A 16,652-nucleotide genomic window follows, 5' to 3' on the forward strand; every position below is an offset into this window, starting at 1 on the left:
TCTGGCATTGTATCTATTTACTGAGGTTAGTTTTTGCTGTATTTATGTGCTTAGCTTGCTTCTGGTGCAATATTTCTTGTGGCTTTGGTTCTGGTGCTGTATTTATGGTATATTCTTGGTTTTGGTGATGTATTTATGTTATCAACATGGTTCTGGTGCTGTATTTGAGTTATGAACATGGCTCTGGTACTGTATGATTGTTATGAGCTTAGTTCTGGTACAGTATTTATTCACGGAGCTGTTCTGGTGTATGTATGCTGCTATCTTTCAGCTTTTTTCTTAACAGAATACATGAAGACTGCCTATCAATGCAATATATATCTTTTTTTCTTATGATGAAGGAATAAAAAAAAAATTTCCACCCAGCTAACCTAAGGGCACTGGTCCGCACCAAGTGACTTTTCAAGTTATGACTGGTCCACTGTTAGTCCTTTAAAGAGCCATGAACATAGGAGGTGTTCCAAGTAAGGACAGACCACATTATGTTTTAGCAAATGAAATAATTTACTTTAAAACTTGATAAAGGCACACAATATTACATGATTAAAATTATTTTGTAAGGGACAGAGTCAGTTGTGAAGTACAATGCAGATTTTACATAAGTAGTACCAATGTGGTGGTCAACATGCAGGAAACATCAGGTTACAGCTGATACAATAGGTCAAGAGGCTCATGCTCATATTCTGTAGGGAGTAGAGTAAGCCCCATATCTTCAAGGAAACTTGTTGCGTTGAACTGAACATGGTGTCTGATCTACTGGCAGCAGGTTATAGAAGAAGAGGAGCTGAGACGATTGAGTATAACTTGTATTGTATTCATTGACATCTCTACTCATTATGAACTTAGGAGTCCAGTGGGTGGTCCTAATCAGTGAATGACTCCTAAACTCGGAATGAGTATATATGTCAATGAATAAAATACTAGTTATACTGAAGCTTTTCTCGCAAAATTGTATATCAATCTGCTCAACTCCTCATGTTCCATGACTTGCTGCCCACAGAAAGGACTATATGTACAACATGACAGGTTCCCATTAATGTGTTCATGTATTAGACACATAATGACATTTGTAATAAAAAGAAAACCTGAATATAAACTTTTACACATAAGGACAGTGTTGGTGGGATATATTTTTCCAAAACCAATGGACTAAACATTTTCCAGAAGTATCGGCATATATGACATAGAGACAGACCATACAGATGCTATAGAGCCTCTGGAGAGAGATAGCCCAGCTTTAGTTGATCCTATACCATTTGCTACTCAGTGGCAAGAACCCCCTCCAAAGATGAACTGCATTGTAAGCAAACAAGGTGTTAGGGAATTGGCCCAAGAGTCATGGAAAGGGTGTGGAGTGGGAAACGAGCACCATACTGAGGGGGGAGCATTTTGATCCTTTATATGTGACCCACTTATCTTCTATGCCAATGCAATCAGGCAGAACTTTTGCCCATCAAGACAATGGTATTTCTTACTTGTTGACTTCAAATCACTAATTAAATACATTTCTGAGCACTGGGAGTACAATCAATAATACCTTACAAAATGTATTTCTTTATAAGATTATGGATACATTACCCTCATAAATAATTACATTCATCACAGACCAATCACATTGTGAAAATACAAAATCTTACTATTACATTCTATATCAATGCCATGCCATCATTGTAGAGTCACGAGGGAAAGAGGTGGAAGGAAGGAGACAAATGAGGTAAATCGTAATATAATAATCCAATGTATATTTTACGTCCAAGCTTAAGGCAATGTTGGCTCACTTTGACATTTTATACAGAGTTGCTTCAAAACGTAGAGATGAAGGCTTCTTCAGACAGGATGATGGTACATAGAATAGAGCCAACTACTGCTATGAGTTAGAGAAAAAGGGCCCCAACTAAGGGTATGTTCACACACATACACCACATATAAGCTCCTGTCCAGGAGGTATGTCCCGAATCCATAAAACAGGAACCTCTGAACTGAAGCTCAAGCATGGTGTGAACATACTCTAAGGTTGACCCTATCCTCATTCCAATGAGTGTTGTGGACCTGTGACCTTTTACCAAACAAGGCAGTGGGAAGGTTTAAGGTTCAATACACCCAGTTGTCCAACAATGATCACAAGTCAGACCCTCATGTCTTAAGAAAGTAGGCATGTAGCCTGAAATAGGTGGATGGTCCATTTTTGGGGTTTTGTCATGAAGGCTCACTTTATGTAGACCTTGTAATGAAGTTGTAGGCTTATATGCCTGTTCCTTAAACATTACCTGAGTGAATGTACTCTTCAATGTTGCATTAAGCCACCAATAATCAGACGTATGAGCTCTTGGGAGAAACTTTGCCCCAAAACTGTAGGCAGATGTAACAAATTTGAACTAAACTTTTTACACACTGCAAGAATTTTATACCATGTAGAGGAAAAGAAAAGACTTTTTGTCAAGAATGGTTGGAATTTTGCTTTTGGGCTGGAAGAAGGTGGAGTTGTTTCTTGTCTTTTGTTTGACATTGTTGCCAACACTTAAAATGATATTTTCTAACATAAATGTAACAAAGTGTTTTCTTTAACCTATTGTAGTTCTACATGAATACAAGAAAGAGGAATTGCCCATATCAAGGATGTTGCTGTACTTATTTTCTTTTTTATGGGTCAGTCTTACAGTTTTACTAAAACAATCCCATAGGTCTAAAAAAGAATCAGACTGGTCCTTGGCATAATTTGGAAACATCTTCATTTTGTAAGCAGATTTTCTTGGATTTGCATTAAAAACTTACTGATTCCAGCCTGGTACCTCGCTGCACAATTATTTCTCATTATCTACTTATCTATAATTGTACGCAGCAGTTACCACCTCTTCCACCTGTTAATTTACCCACCATGGCCAATGTAGCTGTTAATTCATACAGAGGGCTTCCCACAGGGGGGAAATCAAATTTGCTGAATTTAATTACTCCTACCTAGCCTTCTCTGCACAATAGATCTTTAGAGGCCCTGATAATGATGATATCACACAGATTTGCGAGTTTCATTTACAGGAGTTTCGACAGGCCAAAAACCCAAAGCAGTAACAGCGGTCCAGGAGGATTCGACTATTGGGTAGTAGATATTAATACTTGGCTTCCTAGAGTACTGGAATTCCTGTAACTGATTACATAATCCCGTATCACATGGCTACATTTTATTATGAATTTTTTTTACATTTTTGAAAAATGTTGTTTGGTGGCTACTTCTCCACTAGGTTCTCAACTTCTTTCCTGTATACGCTAATTGCTAACAATGTAAATAGAAAAATGTTTCTATTATTGTGTATTGTATTGTCCCGCCCTATGACTGGGTGAACTGAAGCATCTACATATCAAAGAGGAAACCCTTAGAGTGGTCTCACACCTGCTCCTGAGGTTCCACTTTCCTGCTGAGGAGCAAGAAAGATGAATCCCTGTGTCGAAATAACACCACTGTAGGACGAAAACCGAACAGCACCAAATGAACCCAACTGACTAAAATGGAGTCCGTTCAGTTTCCGCTCAGCTTTCCAGCTTTTAGAGGGAAGAAAAAACACTGCATGCAGTGTTTTTTCTTCTTGCCTTTTCTAGACGAATCTGCAGTGCAACCTCCAACAAGAGGTTCCAATGCAGATGTAAAATCACCCTTATATCTTGTGTTGGACTGATAATGGGTGTTGACCAGAAAAATTGTGCATTCCCCATATATACTGCAATGTTAGTAAATTATACCTGCCTTTCTTTAAAGAGGACCTATCATGGGATACAATTAATGGGGTAGGCTGCATTGGCTGAGAATGAATTGGGGTCCCAGTTTGATTTTTTGCTATGAAGAGCTAAAGAAAGAAAAGACTGATGGATAGGCACAACTTTTAAGAAAAGATGGTGTGACGTTAGGATGTATTATCCAACTTCTCTTTTATTAAGGATTAACAAAACAGTATAGGATATGCATTTAGGGGAAAACCCCTTTTTTAGTCAAGCTAGATGGGACATCACTTCTGGGACTAAGGGATATGGGACTCAAAACTGCTGATGGTACCAGTGATGGCGCTGGAGACAGCAGGAGAAGTGGAGGATGACTTTTTTTTTTTTTTGCTATGACACTACTTCTCATTTACTTAAGCTAATTAGACTAGCTAATTCTAACCCAATAGTTTAAGATTTATAGTAAGACTTGAAATAGAGCCCCATTCCACTATGGTCACCTTCAGCATAAAGTGAGGTCAGGATATGCAGCACGTGCATGTTTTCTGAATAGGTAGGGGGGGGGGGGGGGGGGTCCAGACATTTGTAGTAGGGACAGAATGAAAAGGATTGGGCATATTGAAATGCACCAGCCTCACTTGTCTTTCCCATAACATCTGTCATCGGAGACACCACCATAAGCATTTGATGGTTTTCCAGTCCTGGTTTGTTTGACACATTTCTAATGTGAATGGCAGTCTTACATTCTGCCCAATGTACTGTATATGACAAAAAGTATCATTGGTTGATCACCATATTTCTTCTAGTGAAAAGTTAAAACTCCTTTGACCATATGTCTTCCTGCTGGGAATATCAGGGAGAGTAGAATGATTTGGGTGTTGGGGACTCCTTCATGGTGAAAGCCATTTGTCCTCCCTATAATACAAATATGACTACTGGCACCTTACTCTGGGTGGGTCCACTCATAGGGGCTTTCTGGGACTAGGTTGTTGATAATATCTTCAGGAATGGCCTTCCTTATAATGATACCATGACTACTGGCACCTTACTCTGAGTAGGTGAGGTGGGTCCCCTTAAAGGGTTTTTCAAGGCCTTGGATATTGATGACTTACCCTCAGGACTTGTCATCCATTTGCAATGTGTGGGGGTTCACCACCCAAAACTCCTGCCGATCAGGTGTTTAAAGAGGTGTTTGTTCAGTGTCCCGGACTGTTCTCAGGCCAGTAATGTCACATTCGTTAATTTCATCACTTGGCATTTCAGGAGCTCAGTTCCATTCATGAATGGGATTGAGCTGCTATAGCAGGCACAGCTGCTAATAAACGTACAGCACTGTCTGGTATACAATGAAGAGGTCACAGTTATCGCCCAAGTGCCACGGCCTCTTCAAACACCTGGTCAGCAGGAGTTTTAGGCAGCAATCCCCCACTGGTTTTACCTGTCCTAAGGCTTGGTCCTCAGTATTTGCAATGAGCAAACGTTTGAAAAGTTCGATTCAGCCATTTTGATAAACTTTTGCAAAACTTTTGGATCGGCCTGAGTTAGTTCGAACCAAACAGGAAGTTCACTAAAACTCCTAAAACTTGTGTATAACACTGTCTAAGAGCCATAAAAACCCTGTATAACACTTTGAGAGTATTATATACCTGTCTTTTAGACAGTGTTCAGGACCAATGTTGAGCACGCCAAACAAGTTGAACCTTGTTTTGAGTAGAGCTTTGCCAAAAGCTTGGTTTAGGTTGCTCAACACTAAGTATCCTAGTCCTGGAAAACCCTTTAACTGCTGGGCCATACAGCAACTATTATGCCTGGTACCCTATACTTTATATACCAAATCTCCAGCTCTAATCCTCCAAAGAATCTAGTCATGAAAAATTCAAATAGGCAGTGAAGAATAATAATGGCTGTGTACTAGAGATGAGCGAGTATACTCGCTAAGGCACATTACTCGAGCGAGTAGTGCCTTAGCCGAGTATCTCCCCGCTCGTCTCTAAAGATTCGGGGGCCGACGCGGGTGACAGGTGAGTTGCGGCAGGGAGCGGGGGGGGGGAGAGAGGGAGAGAGACATCTCCCCTCCGTTCTTCCCCGCTCTCCCCCGCTGCTCCCGGACCCCGAATCTTTAGAGACGGGCGGGGAGAATCTTTAGAGATTCGGCTAAGGCACTACTCGCTCGAGTTATGTGCCTTAGCGAGTATACGCGCTCATCTCTACTGTGTAACTATATCGAATCTGTGAATATATATTCATATAGCGAATTTTCCTGGCACGAGAATCTGACGTCAGACTATAATTTATTGGAGAACATTGGCCCAAGTCACGACTCAGCTGCTTTCCTGTAAATGCTATATTTTGCTTTCACCACTGCCGGCTTACGTCTTAATGCATTTCGCCTAAGGGAATGATAAGCTGCTGCTTTTAACCACTGTGACAATGTTAGACTTAAACATATTGTTCCAGGTATTTTCTTTTTAAACCTTGTACATTGTATTTCCAATTGAAGCTCTGCAACTCGAAAGTCCATTCTTTCCCTATTTACTGTGTCTGTCTTTGCAGTGATCACATTCTTCACCCTCTCAGCCATATCATTCAGTATGACTACCCTAGTAACTCTTACTTGTTTTTTTTTTTATTTGAAGCTGAGTATGCTATGTTACTGCTATAGCTAAAATAATAAAGTCCATTTGGTAAGGCTAGGTGAAGGCATCACGAAAAAGTTCTTGAGATATTGACCTTAGCGGAAGGATCCTAAGTGTGCACCATGAGAAAGGGTCTCAGAACACGGATAGGAGAACATGAAGTTCACTGCATACTTCATGTCTTTGCTTTTCTTGTCCCACTTGTAGATGGCGGTGAGCAAAAGCTTATTTTCTACTTTCCGGCCCATGATAAGGAAGCTGCCGCTCAAGTTGTCCAGCTGAGGACATTGACACTCCCCTGCATTTTTAATGTACAGGACAAGTTTACGGAACTCCTTCCTCTTGAGTTTTCCAGCTTTTAGAACCTTCTTCTTCTTCTGGGCCGCTATGAGCTTTAGATCACCGTTCTCAATCTTCACCTCTTTAATACGCATCCGTAGAACTGGAAGGAATTCAAGAAAATAAATAAGTCAGTCTCGCTGGAAAGTTAAGTGCATACGTAACCAAGTGTTGGAGTTGCTGTCTATTTTCCTTATCTTGAAAGTAATTCTTTCTGCTTTAAGTAAAAAGAAAAAGAAAACCTAAAGTGCTTTGTAAGCTACGCTCAACGTGCCAAAATATTACATAATGGTGAGATTGAAGCTTCTCATAGCGTAAATTAAATAATGTTCCCTTTACTTGGGCTAGGTTATTGATAGATTGGATGGTTTTCTAGTCATTGCAAAGAGATTTGATATTTTGATGTATTCATGGCGGTACATTGTGATGCAAACCTCGGCCTGAGTACCGGTAATGGAGCCAAGTCCTATGCAGTCATCGGGACTATGTGCTTTTTAAGTAAGTTGGCCTTTCAATGATAAATAAAAGCCTCCACAATTACTCAACCACAGAATGGACCAAAACAATAACCAATGGAAAACTTAGAAGTATTAGGCTAGTTTGTACCTGGTTGTCAGACTGTTGCACAGCTCCAATAATAAATAACACCTCACAAATATACACATACTGGCTCTTAGCTCCGCCCTCTGATCACATGACGGTGACGTCACCACTGGTCCTTTACACATACATAGCTGGCGGGGCATGCTGACCAAAACATTGAAGCATAGTCCTTCACCGCTATCTTTACATCTCCTGAACGTGATATCACGTCATCTCAAGTGCTAATGCTGCCAACACCAGTCCAGCCTTCATCTAGTTGTCTACTGTTGAAACTAACTATCACTGTCGTTGAAACATGTAATCACAGAGGACTCAATGCCGCGTGAAGCTAACGCAGCTTACATGACACAATGACAAGCCACCATTTTACCTCAGCCAGCAGCTGAAGTTCTTAAAACACATGCAGCTCATATGCGAAAGCTACGTAGCGCAGCTGTGTGTGTGACGTGCATGTAGCAGAGCCGTGTGTCTGTGACGTGCATGCAGCAGAGCTGTGTGGTGCATTGCGCCACCAGGAACACTAGTACCAGGAACACTAGTACTATAATTTCCTAATACTATACTAGTTTTATCCTATGGTTCAGTATGATTATGTTGATATCGCATTTGTATTTATTTTTTAGATTTTATTGCTTTTAAAATTTTTAAGACCCTTTTTTAAATACAAAATGATTTTTGTTGCCTTATTCCCAACCTCATAATTTTTTTATTTTTCTCTCAATGGGACTGTGTGAGTTTTTTGCAGAGTAAACTGTAGTTTTTATTGATTACATGTGACTTTTTGGTCACTTTTTATACAATTTATTTTTGAGACCCGGTGACAAACCCCCCCCCCCACAATTCTGTCAGTGTGTTTTTATTTTTTATGGCATTCACCATGTGGGATAAATAATGCAATCCACATGTATATGAAGCAGCATTAAGGAGTGTCTTCTTAATGCAGGTATAGACTCACATCCAATTGGTCTAGAACGACTTTATTGTGCCCAGAAAAAATTGACAACGTTTCGACCTCAAAACAAGTGGTCTTTGTCAAGTCCAAGACCACTTGTTTTGGGGTCGAAACGTTGTCATTTTTCCTGGGCACAATAAAGTCGTTCTAGACCAATTGGATGTGAGTCTATACCTGCATTAAGAAGACACTCCTTGATGCTGCTTTATATACATGTGGATTATTGGTATTTACTGGTTCGCGATCCAGGACCAGGTGAGAAGCGTGCATCTGAGACCCCATTGAAGATACCTCCCTCGTGTTTGAGGCATTTGTGTGTGCTGCGGCCAAACCTATCTTTATATCTATGGGATAAATAATGTGATATCTAAATAATTTGAGCTTTGAGGGACACAGGTTTTTTTGAATTTTTAATTTATTTATATTTTTAAATTTAACTTATCTTAATTTTACATTTTTTTTAGTCCCCTTCTTAGATATTTTAAAAGGAATCTGTTGCCAGCTTGGGGTTGGTGAAATCAATGGTGTGTTGGGAAAACTAAATTAGAGAGTATGCCAAATTATTTTTTAATAAAGCCAGTAATGCCTGCATACCTTGTAAGAATCGAGATTAACCCTTCCCTTGCTCTATGTAAATTAATGCCTAAAAGTCCAGTAGGCTAGCCTGGAACGTTCCAGCTGCTTACAGTGCCGTCCAATCCATGGCCATCCCCTCTATGATTGTAGAGTGGCGTAGATGATATTTCCTACGTCATCCACAGACCCATCCCAATCTTGCATGGCCACGGCCCGGTGCATGCACAGAAGAATCAGTTGAGTCTACCCACAGTAGGTCTAGATGATCTGCGCATGCACAGAATAGTGACTGTATGAGATTTGTATGAGTCTGTGGGTGATGTTGAAGACATCATCCATGTCATCTGTCAATCATAGAAAGGATTGAAAGGCACTGTGTACAGCCAAGACGGTCCAGGCACACTTACCAGATCATTAGGCAGTGATTTACCTACAGCGCAAGACGGATTAAACCTGACTTTTACGAGGTAACAGAATGCAGGGATTACTAGCTTTCTTTTAAAAAAAACCCTTTGGCGTATGCTGTAATTTAGTTCTCCCAACATGCATTGCTTTAATCAGCACCCAACCGGTGAATAGTTCCTTTTACTCAGAGCCTAGCTAACTATCTTGGATGATGCAAAAAAGACACCTGAACTCAGTTACCTTAAAAACCGTACAACTTTCTTTGTCCTAATTATAAGGGTAGCTAAATTATAGTCAGTAGCTCATTGGCAAAGTACAGAATGCTCGAAGGTGGTCTATAGGATCTGTAATTGGGCCAGGACAAAAAACTGTAAGTTACTTCAAGGTGTTTTCCATGATTAGAATATTGAAGCCCGATCCTTAGGATAGGTCATCAATGTCAAATCATTTGTCCTACTACTAGTTGTATGAAGCACTACAGTCCCGTTCACGTGAAAGTGACAGAGCTGTAATACCAGACTCAGCCACTACCAACACTGAGCAACTTTGATTGGAAAGCAATGTGACGCTCACTGGAACGCCATGGATCCTTCAATCGGCAGATTATGGGGTTACCAGGAATTGAGCAAACTCCTAGAAGAGGCTTCCAATATCGTAGTCCTGCAAAACCTCTCTAAGGCATGATAAAAGTGAAAAAACCCAACCAGCAACACTTCTCATAATATCCTATAATATTTCTGTGGTGTGTGGCCCAACCGCTGTAAATCCAAAGTACTGTAAATGTAGACATGAAATTATGGCATGACTTCCTTGCTGGCCTGTGTTTGCTTTCCTGCGGTACACGGCCATGTTTTACCAAGGATTTATGGGAAAATAATAGTAGATCCCACTTAAAACATTGGCCACAATTTTGGATCTGGTTCTCGTTTTGCCTCATGAATTGGATAGTTGTTTCTTGAGTTCACACTTATAGGAAGTCCTTATACTATGAAATCATCTTAACTCCTTAACGAACACCAATACGCCTTGCTGTGGTTGCCACTAAGGGACTTTTTTTTTGTAGTTTAGCCTTTTTACTATCCATCAAAAGCCCTGCATGCGTGCCCCATGCCATCCTGAAGTGGGTAGTTGATTCTCTAATGAGTTGAACCCCTGTCTAATATCTGGGATCAGAGGAATCTTTTATTCCAGTTGTTTAACTCATTGATTGCCACAGACAAGAATGACAATACATGACACACGGTGCCTTCCCCATTGATCGAGGCACTTGGTTTTTAAGTGACATCATCAGGAACTGGGAGACTCCTGTGCAGTTAACCCTAGGAACCTAAGACCCTCAAGCAAGTTTATATACTAAGTCTGCTGCACTCTATGTGGTGCCCTAACAACATCATCTGTCACAATGATGCAGAACATAAAGTATTACTATACAGGAGTTTTCTAATACATCAAAGGAATAAAATATGGATGTCAAGTAGTAATCCCTTAACCCTTTCCAATCCACTGTCTTACGTCTAAAGACATTCTAATTGAAGGCTGTACGGTTCCAATGTCGGAAGACGTCCGGCAGGGTATTCTTACCGTAGATTACTCGCTGCTCTGTTGTCGGAGGGCCTCTCTGGCATGTCACATATTGCAGTACTGGCTCTAGCCAGCAGATGGCGCCATCGTATAATGGCAGAAAGAGAAAGCCCTCTAGGAAACCCTGAATCTAAAATTGGACTGCAAAGGGTTAAAGCGGTATTCCCATAACAGCAAGTTATCCTACTTGCTGATGGATGGAGGTCCAACTGCCACATCCTGAAATGTAGGAAGTAGCAGACACATTTGTGTACCGCTTTCCATTCACTTCAATGGGACCAACAGAGATAACCAGGTTCATTCAATCACTTGGCTATCTCTGGCTGTGGATAGAGCTTATTCACAATGAGATGCATCCTGGGCACCAATGCAAAACTTCACTTACTGTAGCTCAGACCTTAATGGTGGATAGATATGATCTATTCCCAGCTGTACAGTATATACTGAAGACTTCACATGATTTCAAGGAAGTAGCAGAATTTCACTGGTCCTTTTACACAAACCAATTTGCTCTGGTAGACAATTGCCTTTAAACAATCCAATTCAGACTCAACTGAACGATTACTAATGCAATTTTTTTGTCCCCATAGAGTTATTGCTGGTCAGCTGTACAGGTAGATGGGCAGCTGACCAATAAGCATTTTAAAAGATTCTTGTTTCATTTTTTTTTAACACACAGGTCGAACATCTACTTTTGGGAATGAACAATCATTAGTGCAATCATTCATCCCCATAGGCCGGCAATACACTTCCTAGTTCACACGAGAAGATGTGCGGCCGAGCAGAGTCCTGACCAGCCAACGATGGAGTGTTTGCTTATTCATCAACTGATCATTAGTCTCTTTATACGTTCTGACTGTCAGCAAACCATGCCAATGCATACTAGTGCCGAGTGTTCATCAGGTAGTCAGAGAATCAGTATGGCCATAAAATCATCTTGATTTGTCCTGAACCGGAGGGTCACTTTAACTTATTTATTTAAGTCATGACTTGAATTATAAAATGGCTATTATAATGAGAAAAATGTTTAGACTTTTTTGTCTCAATTAAATGTTTTTTAGGTGTAATGAATTTTTTTTTTAAAGGCTATTATTTTTAATAATTGTATAATTAATTTGTTATTATAATTATATAATTATTATATACTGTATTTGCTATTATTATCATTGATTATTAACCCTCTCCAATCCACTGTCTGACGTCTGAAGACGTTATGATTTAAGGCTGTACAGCTCTGATGTTGGAAGACGTCCGTCGGGGTTCTCTTACTGTATATTGCCAGCCTCTCTGCTGTCGGAGCCTATCCAACTGTCACCTCATGCAGTACTGGCTTTAGCCAGCATATAGCGCTGTTGTATAACAGCAGAAAAAGAGTAAGCCCCCTAGGAAAACCAGAATACAAATTGGATTGTAAAGGGTTAATAATTATTTCACAAAGTTGCCCATTTTCTTTCAGTTTTACCCATCCATGTAACATTTTCTGCAAAAAAAATAAATGAATTACAATTTTTTGTTTTTATCCTTTTTTTTAGTTTATAGATTTTAAGTTTACTAGTATTTTGTATTCGAAGTATGATACAATAGATTTAAAATTAGAATTTTAGTTAGAATTATCACAGAAGTGATTATTGTTTTACAAGGTTGGCCATTTTTTTTTCTATTTTACACGTTTTTCTGTTCAAAAAATTTAAATAGAATTTTGTTTATAAACTTTTTTTTTTAGTTTATATATTTTTAGTTTATCGGTGTCTTGCAATAGAAATAGGATGCAAAAGTTAGAATTATCACTGAATACATATCAGATTATTACTTTACAAGGTTGGCCCATTTTTTTTTTACTTTCTACACTTCTATGTAACATTTTCAGCGAAATCTTGTCTTAAAAAATTTTTTACATTTGAATTTTTTTTTTTGGTTAAAAATATTTCACAATCTGAATTTTAAAAAGACTGCACATCGGCTCCCCTAAAATTTTAAAATTGTGCCTGCATCCTTTTCAAAAATTTGGATTAGCAAGAGTTAATGAAATCCAGGTGTCTGCTCGATATGGCTTAGAGCTCTCACATGCTATGTGCAGCCTTTTACTTAAATAAGCAAATTTATGTTCATGGGTCAGCGCTTCATAAAGTCTTGCTTTCATTACCTACGTCTTGAACAAGCTGATCCTTCGTGCTGACAAGGCAGTACACTTGTGCTATTGTGAGTTTCCAGACTGAAGTAGCCCAGCTGGACACCTCCAGGAGTGACAGCTTCAAAATACTTGCCTTCCAATTCATTACACTTTTAACTAATATTCATCCATCTTGGTGGCATAAAGGAGAAAAGACTGTGTGGTCTGTGACCACTAAACATAGCCCTTACCTTCTATGTCTTACTGCCAGAAGACCAAGCCAAGGTCCGGTTTTCCATCTGATACTATTAAAGACTGCACTCATGCCCTATCTGGATATTAGAAGTCACCTTGTCTGGGTTTGCAAGGCAAATATCGACCTTCAGCCAAATCCCATTTTTGCCCTCATCGTTCCAGTAGGAAGGTGAGAGTTTCCCGAGGCTTAGACTGCCGATAAATGGCATGCAAACATCTTATTCCAACTACTTGAATTTTGATAGGCCTCCATAGGTCGCCTGCCAAGCTCTTGACAGACCTCCCGTACTGAACGTGGTTTGGACCCTATAAGTAAAGACTAACAACATTGTTGAGGTAGTCTGAGAGCTACTGTAACATCTGTAAAGCCATAAATAGGTGCAAATCATACTTGCCTCTCCATGGACTACATTTTTTGTAGGCATGGGCTTATAAGAGGCACATTCAATGAAGAAAGTGGCACTCCAGAAGTAATATTCCACTGGTTGTATGAGATTAGAATAACATAGCTGCTTTGTATCTGGAAGAGCACCATCCCTGTCCATGGGCTGTGTAGGGTATTGCAGCCAGTTGTTATTCACTTGCATGCTGCAATACCGGGCATGGCCTAAAAATAAGAGTGGTGCTGTTTTTAGAAGAAGGCAGCCATATTTTTCTAAACTCATTCGAAACCCTTTTAAAAGGACCAAAATAAGAAATCTTCCCAGGGTGGGATTACCATAGAGAACATGTTAGGGCAGTAGACATACATGCTGACTGCTACATTCTGAGATTTTGGCTCGCTCTGGTCCACATGACTAGCTGTAAGTTCTGAGGTCTCCAGCGTCCAGAAAGCGACTTTCTCTATACATTTCTATAAGGTGACATCAAGGATCTCATAGAAATTAATAGAGAAAAGTCACTTTTGGGACACAGAAGATACCAGAAATTACAGCTAGTGACAGTAATAGTCACATGGGACGATGGGGGCTGCTTTGGAGCCAAAATCTCAGCAACGTAGTGATCAAGTACGTCAATTGCCCTAATATCCTCTCTATGGCAATTGCACATAGACATAGCTACGTCGGGGCTTGTTTTTGTGGGGTGCGTTGTATTTTTCAGTGGTTCCATTAAATGTACTGAAAAACTTGAAACAATCTCTAAGTGGAGTGAAATCGACAAAAAATGCAATTGCTGTTACATCATGTGCTTGAAGTAAATGTTAGGCTAGAATTGCTCATTTCTTCCGTAATGGGAAATGTTTCTTGAACGAGGTCACTAAGTATGAATCCATAAAGCTGTATTTATGTATTTTTCTGGGTACGTGAATACTTGGCGGTAGTTTTATCTTTGCATTTGATTAAAGCCTGGCAAGTCAGTGATAAAAACACGGTTGTCAAAAAAGTGGGAAATCAGTAAATCTAAAGGCGCATAATAAAATAATTGTTCCTGACAGCATCACGATTGGCTTGGAGGCTGTTAGCCATGCCCTACAGTGTGGTCACATACATAGTACATAGCAGATGCATGTGAAAAAACATCAAGCGAGAGCGTGTCTGAAATACCAGCCCAAATCCACCGCACAGAAACCACATCGGATTTTACAAATGAGTTGTGACACTATGATGGTTATCTGCTGTATTTTCCCATACTTATTACTTGAACTAAAAAATATGCATGAAGGCTGTACTGTTGTATACAGACCCTATATGTAGACTGCATTACGTATATTTAGTGTAGAAGAGCCGCTGTCACATATACACTGAATGGACACTTTAGTGGATGAATACAAGTCATTAATGAAAGGGGTCCGAGGAGGAAGTCAAGAATCAGTCTGATGAACAGGCGCTGCACAGTCAAGCAAACTGTAGATGAATGCAACAATGATGATCCAACTGACATGTCAGAACATGCAACTTATCGTCCCTTGGTATGGATGGACTACAAAAGCAGATGACAAGTGTTAATGCCATTGTGTGTAAGAGAAACAGAAGGGTGAGATTCCATGGGGCAAAATAGTGCAAATATCAGATTACTGAGCAGCAAAAAAACATCACCTGGTCTGATGAATCCAGATTTCTGTTGAATCGTGCTGATGGAAGAGATAGAATTTGGTACAAGCAGCATGAATCGATGACTCTTTCCTGTCAGCTGGTCAGGGTCACTACAAAAAGCCCTCCTGTCTGTGTAAGGGGAGTTCGGGGATATTGAATTAGGTTAACGTTTATTATCATATTCTTTATTTGTTTGCTAATATTGTTAGGACTATGCCTCCTTTAAAGATATTGCGGAGTGTGGAAGGGTGACACCCAGGTGAGCACTTCTTTCTCGTAAGAAGGAAGGTCAGGATATATGGGACGTTGGCAGGCTTTTGCCCAGAGTTATGGAGCAGTAGAGTTTGAAGGGAAAGAACGCTGCTAGAGTAAGCTGGATGAAGTTGCTGTATGTGTTCATGATTGTGGCGACACCTAATATTAAGTAGCAGAGCCTACTACTGATGTTGGGTCAATTCAACAATGTTGGCCAACGGGAAGCCTCACAACCGAAAGTTCAAAGTGGTCATCTGCAAAACACATGTCCGTCTTCGCTTCATCCATAAGGGTTGGACTGTTTTCTTTTTGTTTCTGAAGCATAAAGCCAGTAGTATGTAGTCATGCCGAATGTGCCCTATTACTACCACCTTACACATGGCACATACCAGAGGAACCTGAAAGAGAATGTACCCTCCAAAATCTATGGAATTATATCCATGCCTGTTGCTATGCTGCCAGCATTGCCATAAGCACCCAGATGGCACATTCCTCTTTTATATCTGCATCGGCCGATAGTCTTTCAGAACAACTAGTCGAATCCATGCCACAACAAATTGCTGCGGTTCTGAGGGCCAAAGGAGGTCCAACGCACTAGCGGATGGGGGTCTCTAAGGAAGTGACCATTCTATGTATGTCAGTAATCCCAAATCCCTGAGTTGTGGTTTTGTGAGAGTTGGAGAGCCACAGGTTGTGAAGCCACCTGGTTTATGCTGCCTTTGCTAGCTGTCGGAATAAATCATGTAACAGTCTGTATCTCCAGATAAGAGACTATAATGTTAAGAAAGATGACTTTAATCCTGCAGTTTTCTCTATGCACTGTTCCATGGTTCTTGCTGTTATCAGTTCCTTGTAATGAGGTTCATTGATAAGCACTTCTGTATTGATACGCAGGAATGATGGTCTGGAACTTGGCAGTGGTCAGAGCTTCAAAGGTAATTAGACAAGGGTATCAGCCGTTTTGTAGATAAGTCATTTCTACAACATACTTGAAACATATCAGGCTGTTCAACACCATTGGTATGGCAAGTCTCGAAATCTCAACACCCATACATGATTTCAAATAGGTTTCCACTACACAATAGACCTATGGCGGTTCTGTCTTAGTGATCGGAACTGTACTGCACCGTCACCTAGTACATGGTAACTACAAAGCTGTAATAATAGCATGAACATAATTACATTGACTAGTACCCTGT

At 40.1% G+C, this 16,652-nt stretch overlaps 2 protein-coding genes across 3 annotated transcripts in view; one reads left to right on the forward strand and one right to left on the reverse strand.

Moving 5' to 3' along the window:
* GOLGA7B (golgin A7 family member B) overlaps positions 1-16,652 on the forward strand; it is a 227,428-nt gene that overhangs the window by 20,692 nt on the left and 190,084 nt on the right. The window lies entirely within an intron of this gene.
* Positions 5,924-16,652, reverse strand: part of SFRP5 (secreted frizzled related protein 5) — a 71,268-nt gene continuing 60,539 nt past the window's right edge. Inside the window, exon 3 of the mRNA XM_066601092.1 lies at positions 5,924-6,786. Within this exon, the coding sequence (XP_066457189.1) occupies positions 6,440-6,786 (347 nt within the window). The 3' untranslated portion in view covers positions 5,924-6,439. The remainder of the gene's footprint in view (positions 6,787-16,652) is intronic.

The sequence above is a fragment of the Eleutherodactylus coqui genome, chromosome 4 (assembly GCF_035609145.1).
Source record: "Eleutherodactylus coqui strain aEleCoq1 chromosome 4, aEleCoq1.hap1, whole genome shotgun sequence".
Lineage (NCBI taxonomy): Eukaryota > Metazoa > Chordata > Amphibia > Anura > Eleutherodactylidae > Eleutherodactylus > Eleutherodactylus coqui.